Consider the following 19,719-nt stretch of genomic DNA (forward strand, 5'->3'; position numbering starts at 1 on the left):
CACCACCACGCAGACTGGTTTAAGAACAGTGAGTTAAGTTTCAATGCAGTTGCACTCTTCCTCCATAGTATCTTTCCCACCCATCTTTTTCATTTCTGCTGTCAATCATCTCTTCATCATCTTTCACCCTGTTTAAACAAACACAATCTTGCTCGTCAAACTCTTTTCCTACCACGCTTTCCAGAAGACTATCTCGAGACATCATGTTAAGAAGACTTACTTCTCGCCGTCTTGAAGCCCAGCAGGTCTGTTTGATCTTCCACACAACTGCTGCCACCAGGAGGAGTGATAAAAAGCAACTGGGGGGAGAAAAAAAAAGGCGGAAACGAAATTAAACTAAATGTCTCGAAGAGATCTAAAAGCACATGTTCCCTATTTCCATGAAGAGTTGAGTTTAAACTGTGTTACATTTCGCCAGAGACCCACAACAAGCTCAGGTTTCATGGCCCCATTTGTTGGACTTTTAGGCTTGAATCAGCTTTCAATTTGCCTGCCACACCTAGTAAATCTACTGACCAGGATCTGTGTAGAAGTCAATAATATCTGTGTGAACCATGACGTAGGAACCCTGGCAAATAAAGATTTCAAAACACAGATAAAGGTAAAAAAAAAAAGAAAGACCTTTCATTCTTTTAGAAGTATTTTCAGCATCTTAGGCACTTTGGAGATAATAGCGAATGAAGGACAACGTTCTGTGGGATTCAGTGACATTTTCATGCAACAGAAGTGACAGAAATCATCACTTAGATGTTTTCCTTTTATTGTCAGCCTTTTTGACAAAAAATAAACTGTAATCTTTATTTATTTATAACTAGTTTATTTAGAATTTTTCATGAACTGTAATGCTGCTATGGTTACTCAATGTGTAATGCCTCCCTTTAATTATACACACGTTCATTCTTCTAAGCTTAAATACAGCTATAATTATTTATTCTAGAATAAATAAATTACAGTTATGATATAATCCTGATCTTCCTTAAAACAACAGGAGAAAATAGGGCTTTTTGGTGATGTCACGTCTTCGCCCTCTATCTGTCACACAAGGAGGTCTGGGAGCCCTGCGGGGTGATTTAACATTTTGTCATCAGGCTGATTATGTTTCCCGCAGGTTCATCCACTCCAAATCTCCCACACAGCATCTTACGACTGCATCGGGGCATTTAACTCCCCCCCCCCCCCCCCCCCCCTGCCCCCGCCCCAAGTTTAAGGGTCACTGAGAACTGGACACCAAGAACACAGGAAAGATTTAGGAGAGCTAATATAACATACAGAGCAATGGAAAAAGAACCAAAGGACTGTGTCAATGACCAGCCCCCACAAAGAAGTTACACAAACTCTGCAGTAGGATGGTTTGAGAGAAAGGAGTAAAATACTAGAGACATAAGGAAATAACTTGTGAATTGGTTATTTTTTAAACAGTAGCAATCATTTTAGTCTGTGTCAGTGATGTGACCCTGAGGAAAATGGTTTCTTGTAAAAACAATGAATGTACCTGTGTGAACCTTACAGGTAAAACAAACTCTTTCCTTCTCCCATTTCCTAACCCCCCCGCACCCCCCCCAAAAAAATACAAAAATCTTAAATTTAGCTATTTAACTGTAATTTGATCGGATGGCGGCAGAAGATAACGGATTGTGTGACAGCTTTTCAGGAGAACGCTATTGTCGACTGGGGGATGATGGGCAGGCGCCCCAGGCATAAACTGCATTCTATTCCAAACCTGACAGAAACAGAGATACTACGGTAGTCCATCTGCTACTCTGGGTGGCAAAACCGTCAAACAAACCGACCACAGAAACTTTACTCTTTTGGTAAGGCCAGGACTGAAAGTCGCTGACAATGTTAAATCCGAGTTAACTTACATGTCATTTTGTGGGTTAATTTGTGTAGAAGTCATGGTAAAGTGCGTGTCATTTTGGATTTAGGCCCGTGACACTGTTACATTTTGAAAATGAATAACTACAGCTGTGCAAGACAGCAACATTGATACTGATACAAATGTCAGTATCCAATGTAAAGCCTTCAATTTTTCAATTATGCCCACATCCTCTTAGCCTATTCTGACTGGACTGATTTTGTGAGAACACAATTGACTATTTGAATATTTCTGTCGAGGCTTCCAGGAAAGAAAAAAAAAAAAAATCACCAAGAGCCCTTGTATCCTGTTCGCCTGTGCCTTTTCTTCTGATGTCACACGCACAGTAATATGCACCTATTCATATTGATAGCACCGGTTCTCTTGCCCCTTCAAAACAAAGAGTCGCAGCCTCAGACACAAAGAGCATAAACCAAATTTACTTCAAAGAGAGCTGGTCCAGTAGGCTTAATGAATACTGAACGATGAGTGAAATGAGTGGAGTGTGAGTCAGAATCTGGATATCTGTTGGACACTTAGAACAATTTAGAACAAGAATGTAAGTTGTAGAATTATCCGACCTGCTTACCTGAAAAATGTCACAAAGAACTGGACAAGGTCCATGATGCTGTTGTGTTGGGAGAAGGCAATCTGTTCAGAACATAGGAAAAATTAGCTCAGTAAAATCTGATGCTGTGAGAGATGCCACATTTAGTAGAGGCAACAATCTAAACCTGAATGAAGACCTGCTGAAATGCAACAGAGAAGATTGTCAGTGCTGTGAGAAAAATGTACTTAAATGAGGAGGGGGGGCAGATTGAAAAGGGCAGGAAGTTTTGAGCAATTATTACTCTTCATAAATTCTTCCTATCAACTGCCGAATCTATGCCCTGACATACATCTTATATCTACCATATTCTGGGTCACCAACATGCTCTCGTTTAAAGGTTTGAGGTCAAGGATAAAAAATAAAAGAAATCAAACAGTCACAGTCCAATCAAACCATACATTTTCATCATCTTTCAGTAACATCCTGTTTACACAAGGCGAATAACATTTAGTGTGTATTTGCGTCATCAGCGTGGTCCGTAAATAAAAGGGTCAAAGGCATGTTTCACCTTCGTTAAAAGACGGATTAAATGTAGCGCTAGCAAATAATCACATTTGATAGGCCACATCGTGGAGACGTGTAATTATCTACTGCACATAATTTGGAAGGCATTTTGCCCGGAGAGCATTTAGATGCAAACAAAACCATGTCATCTGCAGCTGTATTGAATCCCTTCTGCTTAATAGAATGTATGGTTGGGTAATAGGGTGCAAATTGTGCTTCTAGAAATGGATTATGGGCGGCACAATCAACACTTTGAATTTTGATGAGGCAGATATTCAAAAGCCTTATGTTGGCGTTCGACTCGATCAGTGGCGGATGACGCATTGGTTCTGTTGCCAAAACCTAATTGCCAAGCAATGGCAGAACAGAAATCAAACTACTTTGGCTAAAAGGCAGAACCACTGAGTCACCATCAAAGGAAAAGAACAGTATCCCACTTTTCTATTCCTCAATTAGCTTTAATTGACTATAGCGAGAGAATCGATCGGGTAAGAACTTTGTACAAAGGCTGCACGATGAGATGGGGCTGATGGTTTTTATTGAGACTTCAATAATCTTCTGGAGAGTTCTCCCACCTTTTGCTTTTTCAACCTTTTTAAGTAGACAATGAGAACCAGTGATCTGAATTGGAATGCTCAGTGGCATGACTAACATAAATGTGAAACACTCATTACACAGATGTTTTGCTGCCTTTGAAGAGTGACAGGTTTATTTAGAGCGTACATTCCTGATTTCACAAGATCCGAGGCCAAACGATTACGCTTAGGGTTAATTCGATTTCAACGTACCTCCATTAGAGGGCTTTTATAACATTGACATCATCGAAAAATCATGTTGCTATCTTTACTCACATCTAAATGGTGTATCTACAGACTTAGACAATGAGCCGAGTTTCATATGAACATTTGCAAACTTCTGCTTTATCAACCCGTCTCTGGCTTCTGTTCGGTGCTGGGCAGGTAAAGCAAAGTGCATTAGACCGCTTTTGAAATCAGCTGTGACGCTATTAAATGAGTGAAAGCGACCTCAAAGAGGACAGTTGTGGGCTGAAATGAGCTGAAAGATGTTCACAGGGCTGAGGGGCGCTGCTGATTCAGACGATGACTGAAGGCGGGTTTGTTTATTTTATTTCCCCCTGGTGGATTTATACACTTTGTCTGCCAGTCATGACGCATACGGTTCTTCTTGTTGTAGATGTCGGCGTCTTGGACGTCTGGGAAGACGTCCACAGCAATACGTTCATAATCAGTGTTAAAATGGCAACCACGGTGCTCCTTCCTCACCGTGGGTGAAAATGGATTCAGGTCACGGTAATAAGGCCTTTGTTTGATCATTACTTGGATGTATTTTTGTTAAGACAGAAAAATTCTCGAGTGAAAGAGTTTGCAAAACCATATATGTATTCAAAATTACAGCTCAAAACCTATTGCCTCCAAAAGAAAGAGTAATAACAACCGTCGCTAATTAAATGTGTAACGTGCAACGTGTGAGTCAGTCCAAGGGCTTCAGCAGTACTTACCTGGATCTTGATGGGCCACGAGAAGTTGCTGACGTACACATAGAAGGTTATATTGGGGTTGCTTCTAAAGGTGAACTTTTCACAAGAGAAACTATCTCTGTATTCTTTGATGTTAGTTTTGGACACGATGGGCACCTCCTCTCCAGAGATCGTTCCAGCTGTTGGGGCAAAGAGTTCATATTCAGCACAGTGCAATCTGCCTCTGCATGCATGCATGCAGAGGCGGGGAATGGGATAGCAGCAGCATATTATTATGAATCCATTAATGGTTTTAACAAGCCATTTGGGATGGCATGAATGCGTGTACAGGCAGTTATTATTTTGTCTTCACTCCATTAAACTTCTTTGGGGTTGACCAAAAACAGCGGTGAGCTTTATTGTGAAATTATACATTGCATGTTGACAATATTTTCATCAATGATAAGGCACAGCTAGACAGGGTGACTGATATGTGCATTTAGTATATCTGAGAATCAGAATTTTGTATTATACATCCATGGATGTTTCCCCGAGGGTTATAATGTTTGCCACTATAAATACTCGTTTGTGTCAGTATTAATGAGCAGTGTGTCATTTCTAAGGAGTTAAAACTGAGGAGTTCACTTTAGAAAGAGTCTAGTTTTCATAAGCTAATCGTGAAATAAAATTAACACATTACTCACATAAACCCTTGGGTGGGAAAAAAAACAAGTCGAATAATTTCATCTACTAAAAGGTTTCAAGCTATTTCTTATTCTTCCTCATGTCAGGGGGTCTTCAGCATTGACATTCCAAACCACAGCTCTGAAACAAAAGGACTGAAAATGACAGCTTGAGTGAGGCGACGTGAGCATGTTTATCTTAATTGAAATCACCCTCCTCCTCCCACCCAAAGGCGTCTCGCTCTCTCGTCGATTGTGAAGTGGCTCCCGCTCCTTCTGGGACACAATATCTTTGCAGGAGAACGGGGACCCAACTTCAAATATTAATGGAAGTGCTCCGAAAGGGGAAGGTGGTGCAGGTGAGGACAGGGGGGGGGGGTTAACGTGTTTTAGTGGCTGAAAATAGTCAGTGTTTGTGTGGAAGGAGAAAGTGGCAGATGACTTGAGAGAACGGGGAGGGCGGGAGATAAACGGTGGCACTGGACGACTGCGTTGTCCTTGGCTGTCTTTCCTCAATACACCCGTATTATATCCACTCCAAAGTGACACGGTGTACGCTAAACAAGAGAGATATTACTCATGACTAAAAGACTGATAAACTTGTCCAAAGTCACATTATTTCTGTCGCCTAAAATATTTCAAACAGCAATTCAGAACAAAATATTTTTACCTGTTAATTATTTTTGCTATTTTCCACAGTTCTATGCAGAAGGACGGAGAATATGTACTTTTAGGCTGTAATGGATATATTTACAACACAATGATTAGAACAAAAACACTAAAGTTTATTAAAAATGGACTTCAATCTATTGAGATGGGATAGTCTCCAAATTATTTTCTATACTCATGCTCATCCTTGACGGACCATCGACTGCTCAGGAATCCGTCTCTCTCATCAGTGTCTCATGCAGCCATTGGATCTGGATCAGTGCTCCATCAACGTCACCTCAAGCGTTTTTGCTTATAAATGTATTACAATCTATATATACCTGTATTTGGTTCTTTAAAATGTGTGGACATTTGAATTATTTTTGCTAATCTTTGTGTGGCCATTCCTGCTCCTGGTCATCGTGGTGGAGACGGGGTCATCCGGCACCGGTGAAACATTAATGGGATCCACCCAGATGCACACTAAATAGGGCCTGTCTGGCCTGGAAAAGGAAATCCTTACTCCATAGTTCTTTGTGTGGCTTCTTTTATTCTTCACTCTGCTAATGTGTTTCTTTGTGGTGAGCTTTTCCGTGCCCTATTTCAGGTTCCAATTTTCTTTGCCTCTATCTTTGCCATAAAGACAGCGGATGTCATAAATTGTGATGTTAATTTGGATTTCACGCTCCACAAATAAAATCTAATTCATGAACCAAGGAGAAGTGTACAAAGTTAATAAATATAAGAGCATTCATATTATAAAACTACCTGTCGATCCCACAGACCAAGTGATGTTGAGGTTGAAGTTGTTTGATGCGTTGATGGACATGTCCAAGTTCTTGTTAGCCTTCGGATGAAGAAAATGAAAACACCACAATTTGAATGCAGTTTACCTAAGAATGTATAAAAAAGCACATTATGGTAAACACAAAGAGAAGCAAAGATAGTTTAAGGAGGGTAAAAAGAACAGTATAAGAGTGCAACATTCTAGCATTGCCAGTGAAACATCAAGGTTAAACATGGTGGTGTAGCTGATATATCTACCTGCTCAGGTGATGCCATGAAATTGATGGCAGTGTAGTGATTATCATCTTCTTGGATGAGACTGAAGGTGAACTGGTAGTCAATCAAGAGATTGTCTGTTCAGAAAATCAGAGAGGAAAGAAAGGTCTCAAAACCCCTTCCTGTAGTTCTACAATACAGTAAGATGGGAGGTGCACACTAGCAGAGGTGATCACAACACTGTTGTGATCATAACAATCTGCAGAGCAAAGGACTAACTGATGGGGACAAGTGAAATCAAAATGTCTCTAATCAATTCCAATGACTATAATAATGCACAATGTTCTCATCAAAAACGTGCAGGGTTATCTGATCTTGACAGAAAGTTGTTGAAAACTTTCCCTGCGGCGAAAGTATTAAATTATTCATTAATAATGGATACATGTGGGTCTTCTGTGCACCATCTCGGTAAATACTTGAATAGAATCTTGATCAAGTACAAAAGTCTGAACATACACATAAGCTATATACTGTAGGCAATTACATTTTGGATCTCTATCAGTGGCAGCAGATGATTACATTTCCAGCAGGCACATTTTTTGGCTTAGAAAATACAATAAATAAATCAGCCCGAGTGTGACCTGTTTGTCTCAATCCAACTGTGTGGATTAAAGTGGTTTCTTAATGATGATTGGGTCAAATTGGGCGGATATCATTTTGTGTGGGCGTGGAAAATTGTGCAGTAGAAGTGCACGTTGTGCGTCTTTCAAACTTTAATGGATATTAGAGATCCGACGGGTCTGCATCGTTACCTCTAAAGGGTAGGATCATAATGGATATTTGTGTGGAAATAAAATATACACAAACAAAAACTGTAATGCATCAACAAAATTGTCAACCTTTGTTTTTTTTGTTTGATTGCACAAGTCGCGCCTTTGACCAGTTTACGGAATGAAAGATTAGCAGTTATGCTGAGACGTCGGCGAGTAAACGCAGCGAATAAATGCTGAACGTTAATCCAACGCGAAGGGCTTCTTAGCCAGGACTGTCATATTTACAACGCTGTGAAACAAAGACAAAGAAAAACACTCGCTAGTGCGCAGAGGTTAAAACAAGCTTCAGGCTGTTAGTTCCCCCCTCTTCCCCTCAGTGAGCTTGCTGTCAGGCTATGGCATTTCAAAAGGGGACGGTCGTGGTTGTGTTGAAAGAAAGACGTACTGCAGCACTGTGAAGGACACTGCAATAAAGGCAAATAAACACCCAACGCACACACAGCATGCGCAGAACAAATGGGAGTTGCATGCATTCCTCCGACTTCATGTCATTTCTCTTTTAAGACCCGGGATTCTGCATCAGTCATCTTGATGTATTTCTCTGTACTTTGCACTCAAGTCAAACTAACATTTAGTCAACTTTCCTAATGAATGAGTGGGTGGGTGATTGAGCAAGTGAGTTTGCAAGTGGAGTTTTTACTCCTCCGTCACCTTGATTAGCCCAATCACTCACTCCTTCTGATGCGTTTGACATTTTCACAACAAGTCATTCTGTCACCGAACAAGCGCCCCTGGTGCTTAAGTGCTAAAATGCTCCATCTGGCCCTGAGCGGAAGAGTGAAAGAATAAGAATGAGGGAGAGAAAAGCGGAGACGATAGCTAAGAATATTCGAGGAGGTGGAATGTGTGTGTGTGTGTGTGTGTGTCTCCAGCAAAGTTGCTGTCCAGTGGGGAATTACTCACAGTAACAGGTTCCTCTCAGAGGATTGCCAAGGTAACGGTTTTCTGAGTCACATCTGCAGTGAAGAAAACAGAGAGGAAAGAAGAGGACGAAGAAGAGTGTTAACAGACTGAGAGCTAGAATGTCTCTTATCAGGAGCAACGTACGCCAAGTGCCAGTACATTAGCTCCTGCTGTTGGCACCTCATCAAGCCTCTTACGTTTTGACAACGGGAATATAATCTGATAGTTTGCAAAAATTAATTGGATTTTTTCTTTTTCAAACTTTTGTTTATCAAAGAAACAGAGCAGCATGTTTCATCCCTCAAAGACTCCGTGGGTCAAACAACTCGTGTAAATGACTTCTCACTTGGTTATAGGAGATACATCATCCTAAATTGAGATGCAAAATCCAACTTCAGAATAACCACCAATCAGAATTGTTCTTTTCGATGCGTCAATTAGATAAGACTCCATGAAGCCTGTGGGGGTTAAAGGGTTGAGTATTCATAATCAGACTTAATCCTTTAAGAGCAAAATGATCACTCCATTTCATTTTGAGTGTCCCTTTGTATTGGCAATAGAATAATTACTAAGCATAATGACAATTATATAATTGATAATTGCAAAAGCAATCAAGTAATCATTAAGTGGAGATTGAACAATGTTAAGTAACTGATCTACTGGGACGGTTAGTAGGACAATAACTGTCTGCAGAGGTTCCCATTCACGCTTCACCGAAAGACCTTCGTGTGCGGCAGAGTTTTCGTGATAAACAGTTCTGGACTGCGTCTCCGTGTTTGACACTTAGTCTCCGTGTTTGACACTTAGAAATTATGACTTCCTCCCACATTGTTACTTAGCGTTTCCCTTGTATAAACACCTGCCTACTGTTCCAAGAACCAATGAATGTGTGCCTATATAAGCGAGATGTGCTCACTGCCCTTGGCTTCAGTCGGACAACCGGTGTTCTGCTTGTATGACTGAAGCCCCAAGGCCTTGGTAAAATAATTAAAGACCAATCTTACATAATCATGTGTCTTTATTATACAATTATTCAAAGTAACAGAAAACTGCCAACACAACTTGGTGTCAGAAGTGGGATGCCCTGGCTGGCCGCCGGAGTCTGGGTGAACAGTGAAGGCCACCAGATCTGTAGCAGATCTGCCTCTGAGTCCGATCAGTGTTACGGGGAGAGGACTGTTCACGCTGACTTCTGGTCGCCACCACGGGTCTAAATAAAAGAAAAAGGAAGCCCCCAACGATTTACTGGTAAGAAAAATTTAATGTTTACACTTGTTAACTGCTTTCCATTTTTCCTCATAATAATTGCTAGGGTATTGATGTCCAGACGAGACGCCGGTGTTTCAGGACTCCAAGTGATAAGTCCCCCGGGGCCTCTGAGTGAGAAAGGGGAAACGTCAGCAAGCTCGCTACGCACACAAAGTGGTAGCTGGAGATAGAGGCACTGCTCGCCCGAGGTATTCTGATTAGGTACTGAGTATCTGGCCGAGGCACTGCGCTCGTTGCTGACGGCCACTAGAGACGTCTAGTTGGTTATTGGTGCACTGCTCGCCCGAGATATTCTGATTAGGTATTGAATATCTGGCCGAGGCAACCGCCGGAGACGGGATCTTCAGGCGGCAGACAAATGAAGGATTCTGATGATCAGGTGGTCTGGACATCACCAATAATGTCGACATGCAAAGGAAATACGGTAAGGAAAGTGCTAACTGTTTCCCACATTTTGTATCTCGGCATGGCTTCCCGAACACTGGGAGCCTGAGTAGTCGCCAGCTGGCCGTTTTAAGAAGTAAGGTTGACCTGGAGAAAACTGTACTACTCCAGAAGAATTCAGTAAAGACTGCTGAATTGGCTGCATGGGAGGAACGTAATAAATGCCTTAAAATGTGGGAGACAGAGTGCCGCCTCCGTACTGAAAAAGGGAAACCAAAGGAAACATGGAAAGCAGAAATTAAAGTGAATGATCAGGTAGCCAGAATTACCGAGGTAACTCCTAATCAAATCAATTTTGATTCTAAACCTGCAGCTTCCGTTCCCCCACCTTGTTCTAATAATAATCCCTTTCTTCCTCTCCTTTCTTCTCATCTCTATCCGAGTTTGGGACTCGCGGGTCCCTCTGGACCGGCACCGATGGAGGACTGGGCCCCACCTCCGCGCCGCCAAAGGCCGACAGCACCTCCGTCCACGGCTGCTCCACCGCCCCGTCTGCATCCTCCACCTGGCCTGCGACGCCCCCCCCCCCCTTCAAGCCTACGTTCACACCAGTCTCATCGGGAGATGGGCTAATAATAGACTGACTGCTTGCGTGTGTGCGTCACGCCAAACATGCTGAAGCACAAGAAACTGAAGAAAAAAAGAAGAAAACAGACAGGGGGGAGCTGCATCTGCTTTGACCACACTGGATGTCCTGCAGTCGTCCAACGCTGCACTGACCACCATGCTCCAGACCAACATGCCTCCTTCAAGGGGACGCGGACCCCGGAGGGGCCCTCCTTTCAGTGATAACAGAAAGAGGGACTTCACCCCTTTTCCCCCTCCGGCCCATGGCTCTGATGTCTGCTTCCTCTGTGGAAACTTGGACACTGGGCTGCTGACTGTCCCCAACGACGGTGGAATGAAAGGCGGAATGGTTGCCAACGGTTCCGAGGTGATGGTTTAGGCCGTGGTGGACGTGGAGGTGGCCAGGGCTCCTTCGCTGCTGGCTCCGACTGACTGACCGTCGAACAGCCCTCGGACAGTGAGATGCACACACACACACGTTAGCATCGCCGGTTAAACCACAGGCACCTGCGAATGCTACTGGTGATGTTTATAGCCCGTATGCCTTTTTAAGACATGCAGCTTATCAAACTTTGCCCTCAATTAATTACTTTTCTTGTTAATGACGTCGCTGTTCCCTTCCTTGTCGATTCTGGTGCCACGCCTCAAGAGGAGAGATAGTGGCACAAATATCTATGTGCCTTTAATCATAATAATAATAATAATAATAATAATACTAATACTAATAATTAATAAAAAAAAAAAAAGAATGTGTATTCTGTTGGAAGCCATTACTCCTGTGATTGTTATTCTCTTACTGTTTGCTTCCTGCGCTTTACCATGTCTCAGGTCTATGTTACAAAAGATGATAGCATGCTAGGCTCAGAGGTTCGAGTCGGTTGATGTAATATGATATGATATTAGGTGATAAACGTTAAAAAATGTCTGAAAAGTGGGAAGCAGAAAGTTGATTCAGAAATATTAAGTCAATATGCAGGAACTAATTGTTTTCCTTTGCTCCACAAACTGCTCCACTGTGCTGGAGTTTGGCCCCCGCGGGTCACTCTGTTCCAGCCACTGGGGGTTGGGTGCCTCCTCCCACCGCCCACGACCAGAAGACATCAATCACCATCACCATCAGACCAGAGGTCCCCGTCCACCTCAGGGTGCACTCCACTGAGGGTCCAATGCCCCCCCCCCCACCAGCCCACACTGCTTACTCGAGCATGATATGTGGGGCTAACGACAGACTGACCGATTGAATGCGTCACGTCAAACAAGAAGAAGAAGAAAGAGATGAAGAAAAAGACTTTCCTCCAAAGAGCATGCAACGCTCGATGTCTCAAGGCAGCGTGCCTCCCGTGAGAGGACGTCCCGTGGGAGACATCTTCAGGAACAAAGAAGAGAACGTGCTCTGATCCGTTGGAGGAGCGAAGACCCAGACATATGCTTCAATTGTGGTCAGAGGGGACGCTGGATGAGGGAGTGACCGGAACCACTGAGGGACCGACGGAAGATACGGGGTGATCAACAGCGGTGTCGTGGATGAGGGGGCGGGGGTCCCTCCTTCTCTGTGGCTGGCTCGGATTGACTGACTGACGGATTGCCCTCCGGTTCACGTGAGATGCAAACACAAACACACACACAAACACACACACACACACACACACACACACACACACAGCTCAACTGATGTTTAAACTTAATGATGCAAAGAGAGATGAGCTCAAACAGCAGCAATACACGTTAAAACACAAAGCTTATGAACAGCATCCTGTTGTTCTGTTATTGATGAATGCGATTCATGTTTTATGTTTAGTTGATTCTGATGCTGTGACACACAAACCTCTATCTAAGCTGTGATAAATGTTTTAGACTTAGAGTATCACAGAGTTTTTACGTATTCTTTATGTTCTGATTATTTTCGTTTGGTCATGATCTCATGACGCCTTCTTTGAAACAACTTTTTGTGATTCTAATGGCTTCGCCGCCATGACGCGCATGCGCCCCGACTGTCCTGACCACGGCTCTGACACTGTGCCTCCTGACCTTTCTGACCCTTCCTGTTTGTTGACTGATGTCTCTCTGATGGTTGCACGTTCTTTGTTTGTATACAACTGGTCTTTGAATGAACCTGATGATCGGATCTTGTTGAACTCTGTCATGCCCTTTATTGGCACGTCTCATTATGTCATGTCCGCCTCTGCCCTACATTGCACCACACACGTGACTCGTGGTCCGGACCTAGACTTTGAAACTTTTTTTTTATGTTTCTGTCATTTCTGACATGCTTTCTGTGACTGATGTGTTCTTTAATTCTATGTTCACCGCGGTTGTGGTGAATCTCAATCCTGTTCAGCTACAATTTTTTTGGTGTCGCCTTTTCTTCTCCTCACATCTCGGTGTCAGGACATGGGGGCCTTTGCTGGAAGGACTTGGACCTCTTTGTGAACACTGCTGTGGCGGCCGCTGACTGGTCGGCCCCTGATGCCAGTGGTGTCCGTTTCTCCGCCTCCTGCCGAACGTTCGGGTTCCCTTTGTCTGTCTGTGTCTCTTCTCTGAGGACGCGCCCTCCACAGCTGTTTCTCCTTCTCCTGTGCTCCTCTGCCCTGCTGTGGATCCTCGGAGTGTGTCTCCCCTCCTCTCTCGAGTTCCCCCCTCACTCTGGGCTGCCCATAAACATGATATCGGCCTGATAAGGAACTGTCAGTCTGTCTCCCTCATCCCTAAATCTTCTTTCCACACCGGGCGCTGCCTGCGAGGGCCTCCCTTGTTACTGCAGTTTGGCTCGGCCCTGATGAGATGCCGTGCCTCCCTCAGAACCTGTTTTTGCCCTGTGCTAAATTGACCCATGGGTTTGACCATGTGTCAAAGGGGAGGATGTGTTGCTTTCGAATTTGTTTGAAGCACAAAGAAACACAAAGTGCTTCAGCGATGGAGAAAATGATTCTATCTGACAATGGTTCAACAATGACTAACAAAATGCTTTCAGAACTCAGTGACAGACTCAAGTTGGACCTGAAGACACACTGCAGTTACCAGACGCACTCTGGTGGCGCTGTAGAACGAAACAACGCCACACTGAACGAAGTTATGTTGGAATTATCCTGGATTAAATGTTTACCTTTGGTACTGATGCAATTACGGATGAGAACTAAACCACAGCATAATCCGTTGTCGCCAATTGAGGTGTTGGTTGGACGACCTCCAACCACTGGACTGGTTCCTATTGCCAAGCACACTGTGTGATGATGCACTGACCCAATACTGCATGAATCTGACGCAGGTACTGACTGAGACCAAAGAGAGAGGACGTGTCGTCTTGCCAGCAGCAGCAGCAGATGCACCTGCCTGAACATCGGATCCAGAGACTTCGTGCGGGTAAAGAACACCCGACGAAAGTCCTGGACACACCAACAGTGGCGGAATCCCTTCTAAGTTCAGCTGACGACCCACACGGCTGAAAAGTGACCCATCAACACACACTCCTGACCGAAGAAGCTGTGCCAGAAATAAAGAGTGATTGGTGAATAAAAACGCATCACTCCACCGACCCCTCATCACACGCCCCTGATGGAAGAAAAGAGTGATTGGTGAATAAAAACGCATCACTCCACCGACCCCTGTGCACACCATCCTTCCTGATGCCGCTGCTTTTCGACCTCCTGCCCCTGCTCATCGCTCTCACCAACTTCGCTGGGCCGGAGAGGGACAGCACTACGAAGATACAGGACATTATAATCATCATTTCATGCATAACTCCTGGTGCCGTCGTTCTGCCATTCGAGAATCATGAGTTTTGCCTACATGTTTGAATTGTCTGTGGTTCGCAGAGACCGCAACTAGTATGGTGTATGACATCTCACTGCTTTTGGTTCTCTGTCCTATCTTCTTCATTTTTAGTGATCACTTTTAGATGTGATCAAAGGGGGAAATTGTATTGGCAATAGAATAATTACTAAGCATAATGACAATTATATAATTGATAATTGCAAAAGCAATCAAGTAATCATTAAGTGGAGATTGAACAATGTTAAGTAACTGATCTACTGGGACGGTTAGTAGGACAATAACTGTCTGCAGAGGTTCCCATTCACGCTTCACCGAAAGACCTTCGTGTGCGGCAGAGTTTTCGTGATAAACAGTTCTGGACTGCGTCTCCGTGTTTGACACTTAGTCTCCGTGTTTGACACTTAGAAATTATGACTTCCTCCCACATTGTTACTTAGCGTTTCCCTTGTATAAACACCTGCCTACTGTTCCAAGAACCAATGAATGTGTGCCTATATAAGCGAGATGTGCTCACTGCCCTTGGCTTCAGTCGGACAACCGGTGTTCTGCTTGTATGACTGAAGCCCCAAGGCCTTGGTAAAATAATTAAAGACCAATCTTACATAATCATGTGTCTTTATTATACAATTATTCAAAGTAACAGAAAACTGCCAACACACCTTCAATTTATAGGAGCGTTTTCAGAGATAACCCGGCATCAGATCAGATCCGTTCCTGATCCAGTGTGGTGTTGAAGAGAGGTTAAAGAATATCTCTTAACCAAGTGTGAGCACCATTCACAGCAATTAGCACAAAAAGGAAATCTTGCTGAAGCGCAAGAGGAATAAAGATGAAAAGGAAGGCACAAAAACAAAGCGTAGCCTCAGGCAGACCACTTTGTGTTACTTTGAGTGCAATTATAAGTATTTTCCTAAAAATGCACGTGGGACGTAAATGTAACCATGCTGGCATTTTTAATTACGCTGTCTAAATACGGATTACATCTAAAGCATTTAAAGAAACGTTGTTTTACCGTTAGATCTATTAACTGAAATGATGCGAAGGGCACTGAATGCCTCAATAAGAAAAGAAGTATTCCCTTTGATTTTCTCTTTCAAGACCCAGTGAAGCAAAATACACTAGTTCTACTTCTTATGACAGTAACACTGCATCCTTGCATCGTCGGAATAGTTGGAATTTAGTCGCAAAACCTGTTGGATCTTATCATTAGAAGAAAAAAAAAAAAGGATATGGCAGAGGAAACAAATATACTTTATTCATATTTTTCTCATGTAATTTTTAATAAAGAAATAAGTTTGTGGTTTTAGAGAAAGTGCCTTAATTACCTTCATTGTCCTCATAAATGGAAAATACAAAGACTGATTCTTCACAGCAGGAAGTGAACTTTATTCTGGCAGTTATGCAAGCTCTTGAAAAAAAATCTGTTAAGTGCACTTCTTTTAGGACCTGCATTTGTTCAGTTTGCTTTAGCCAGTAATACTGAGGAGGAACATCTGTTGATGTTAAGGATTCACGGGTTCTTTATCCCTTTTTTCATCCCTCTCTCTCTGTCTGAAATAAAATAAACCTCCATTACATAAATGTTGTGCCGCAGTTGATTTATTGTACAGTTAACCGGTTAGACTTGACAAAGACATCAGGAGACGACAAGCGGACAGAGAGGGAGCAGACCATCCGAGAGAGAGAGACGAACGACACCGAGGAGGAGGCTGATGATGATGTTGCAATGAATGAGGATGACTTTCCCTCTAAAAATACCCTGACACTGTTTTGTGGAACTTTGCAATCACCAGACAGACGGTGTCATCGACAAAGACGGTGCACAAAAAAAAAATCACCCCAATCCGGGTGGAGGCGACACATCTGATGTTAAATATCACGAGGGAGAAGCATTTGAGCTAGAGAGTGAAAAGGATCTGTGGTTATTTTTGCCACATTCCAGACAGTAAGATATATAAGCATACAAAGCAGGTGTCTTAACAAGTAAATCCTGAAAGACAGGCATCAGTGTTCTGAATAACATTAAAGGAGACACTGAGGAGGAGCCAGCTCCAGCACGGTTGAGCCATACTGGTCTTTAACCACGGCACAGAGGACAAACGCCACAGGCGCCACAAACCTTACGGAACATCGATGCTAGGACGTTTCTACTACTTGCAGATGGCAGAATGCACGTGTGCCACTCATTGCGAAAGGTGTCATGCAATTCCACCTCGCTGTATCTTAATTTAATCTACACCTGCATGTGTGTGTGTGTGTGTGTGTGCAGACGTCTGAACTTCAGGCGATCCCCTGGTGCTGTATCTTAATTTGATCTACACACGAATCTCTGTCTACGCTTGTGGACACGCTGGGTTTTAACAGTTAAAAAAATATACACAAATGGCAACAGAAGAAATGTGCCATGAACTCATACAATGTCCTCCACATGTACTGTGTGCATACTTTCTGAGCAGTTACCCCCAGATTCAAAGAAATGCTGAATAAAATATTCAAATGAGCAATAAAATAAGCAAAATATCCCCTAACTGCTCTTGTTTGACTCGCAATTGTAACACAACACATCAATTGTTTCACAAAAACAATTCCATTCCGCACCGACGCACCTTTCTCTTCATTACTGCAGCTATTATTCGGAGGTCCTAATGGTGCCGGATGGTCGCGGTGCACGCATGTGTGAAAGTGTGCATGTGCATGCTCTTTGCCGGAAAGAAGGAGCATCCTTGCACAGAGGTCTTTGTTCAAAGGTTACTGCTGGGAACGGCATGGGAGAGCGAGTGAGTGGCTGACAGCGGTCGGGGAGATACAGATTACATGTAATGAGATACAAGAAATTTAATTAGAACGCGGGAACAGTAAACAATCCGCCCCGCTAGTCAATGCGCGCATGCAATTATGAGATTGCACCTGAAAAAGAAAAAGCAATGGCTTTGATTGCTAGAAAATGTTCGGCCATGAACACGCATCTCGATTTCACAAATTGAAGTCACCGCTGTTGATACATCACTAATCTGATAGGTTTGTCAAAGGGGCAGAATGAACAACATATTCTGGAGGCTTAAACTGTAAGCCAATAATCAGTAACGGGTCTCCCCATAACTGTCTGCAGACCTGTATGAGCACATTCTTCCACTAAATGGTTGCTCAGCCTGTTCTGGTGCCTAATTTTCATTTTGTGGGGTAGAAAAAAAAAAGGTTGTTTCTAAGGTTGTTAGCCACCTGCTACGCCAGCGTTGCACTGCACATTGCATTCCATCTGGTAACACAAATTAACATGACATTTAGACAATTGCGCAAACTGTTAATTATTTACTGTTGAATTATTGAAGGTTTTGGAGAGGTCTCTCCTGTAGCCACGCGTCCTTCCTAGAACTACTGTTTTCTCAATTTCACGACGTTCTTTTCATCGTTCACTCAAGGAATTTGCTTATTCTGATCGCGTCGCTGTGAATTTTACTCGTATTTTCAAAAACATGACCTTCATTGGTAAAACTCTTCTTTTCAGTTACGAGACGATGTCAGCTGATGTGGTCAGGATAAAAATGAATATAATATTTAAATCTAAATTTTGGAACTGTAATCTTTTTTTATTTTTTATTTAACTAATTCTTTAAAATGCATATTTATACACCCACACAGAACAGCTAATGTAAATGCATGCATGTAAATGTGTGGGTTTGTGTGCTGACACATGGATGCCAATGACCCCTCCATAACTCTCACTGCATTAGAGGTATTAAAAACATCAGTGTCCTTTCTGCTTACGCCGAGGAAAGCAGCAGCTAAGTGGAGATGGTCCTCCAACAGTACACCGGGCGAATGTAGCATGTCAGCAGAAATCCTGCAGGAGGTGGGGTTTCTGGGGAGTTTATTGCCAACCGATGGTTCTCTGATTCTATAATGCTGAATCATGACAACGCTCAACCCTCCATAAGAGAAAGGCCATTGGCTTTATTTTATATATTCAAAAGAAAATGTGCTTTCACTTAAAGTGCAATTGTTGGCCTCTAATTTCAAAAGAATTACTCATTCTTTCATAATTCCTTCACGTTCAATGGTCAAAATCAGAAGCGAGCGACTTACTCGTTCTACTTCAGCTGTTAATCTTGATTTTTCCTCTTTAAAGAGTTTTTAGCTCAAATCATAGAGAAAATAATACAGAACTTCACACGTCATATATAGCGATTCATTAGGGGCCCATTCCGAGTGATTACTGGTGCAGAGATTAACTTTTGATTGACATCACCTGGAGTCAGCCAGAATTTTAGCTGGAGCATTGATGGAGTTTCTCTCATTTGACCTGTGGCGACCTAATAAAATGCTAGTCCAGGAAATGCTGCAAAATCAAAAACACTAGAGGTCTGACATGGAGTTCAGTGTTTTTCAAGGTTGCAGGTTTGTGTGTGTGCGTGCATGTGCATGTGCGCGTGCGTGTGTGTGGAGTACTTACAGCTGGCACTGGTCTCCTTTGATCCCCTTAGTAGTGCAGAAGCACTTGCCAGTTAACACCTGGCACACACTGGCATGACTATTACACTTACAGGCTGGATGGGGCAACAAATCCCAGATGGAGAGGAGAGACGAAGAGAACAAGTACACCAAAGGTGAAAACACTGAATAATATTGATTAGATAATATACAAACATATACAAATCTAAAACTCACACAATATGCACGCTAATAATTGCCCCCCCCCCCCCCCCCCCCCCACTTTAAAGCACTGGGCTAGCAATTCCACATTGCTTGTGCTGTTTGTGCTATAATACCATCACCTCTTCTGCTGCACTGAGCAGGCCGAGATGGAATTGATATCGATCTGGGGGAGATGATAAACAAGTATATTTCCAAAAAAAGAACGGCTGATCGTTCCAAATCTGATATACGACGGGACATCACAATTCCCGCTAGGCGTATTTGTTTGGAATACAAATAATGCAGCAATAGATGTGTGAGGTAAGAGAATGTGTTACTTGAGTGCTTCTGATATACATTTGGCTACTGTGGGACACCTGGCAAAGGGTTAAACACTAAGATGGTTTTTAGAAAGGTGTGGATGGTGCAAATCCAATTACGAGGGGAACGAGATGCTTGGTGGAGGTTTGTGCTCTCTGAGTACCGTACTTTTCTAGTAATATTAAACTTTCTCTGAACAT

At 43.0% G+C, this 19,719-nt stretch overlaps 1 protein-coding gene across 1 annotated transcript in view; it reads right to left on the bottom strand.

Moving 5' to 3' along the window:
- The window catches only part of atrnl1b (attractin-like 1b), a 44,809-nt gene that overhangs the window by 10,769 nt on the left and 14,321 nt on the right, over positions 1–19,719 (bottom strand). Inside the window, exons 20-26 of the mRNA XM_068754344.1 lie at positions 19,017–19,110; positions 8,516–8,568; positions 6,822–6,916; positions 6,546–6,624; positions 4,489–4,646; positions 2,445–2,506; positions 221–299 (exon numbers count right to left, since the gene is read on the bottom strand). Of these exons, the coding sequence (XP_068610445.1) occupies positions 221–299; positions 2,445–2,506; positions 4,489–4,646; positions 6,546–6,624; positions 6,822–6,916; positions 8,516–8,568; positions 19,017–19,110 (620 nt within the window). The remainder of the gene's footprint in view (positions 1–220; positions 300–2,444; positions 2,507–4,488; positions 4,647–6,545; positions 6,625–6,821; positions 6,917–8,515; positions 8,569–19,016; positions 19,111–19,719) is intronic.

This window comes from Brachionichthys hirsutus, chromosome 21 (assembly GCF_040956055.1).
Source record: "Brachionichthys hirsutus isolate HB-005 chromosome 21, CSIRO-AGI_Bhir_v1, whole genome shotgun sequence".
Classification (NCBI taxonomy): domain Eukaryota; kingdom Metazoa; phylum Chordata; class Actinopteri; order Lophiiformes; family Brachionichthyidae; genus Brachionichthys; species Brachionichthys hirsutus.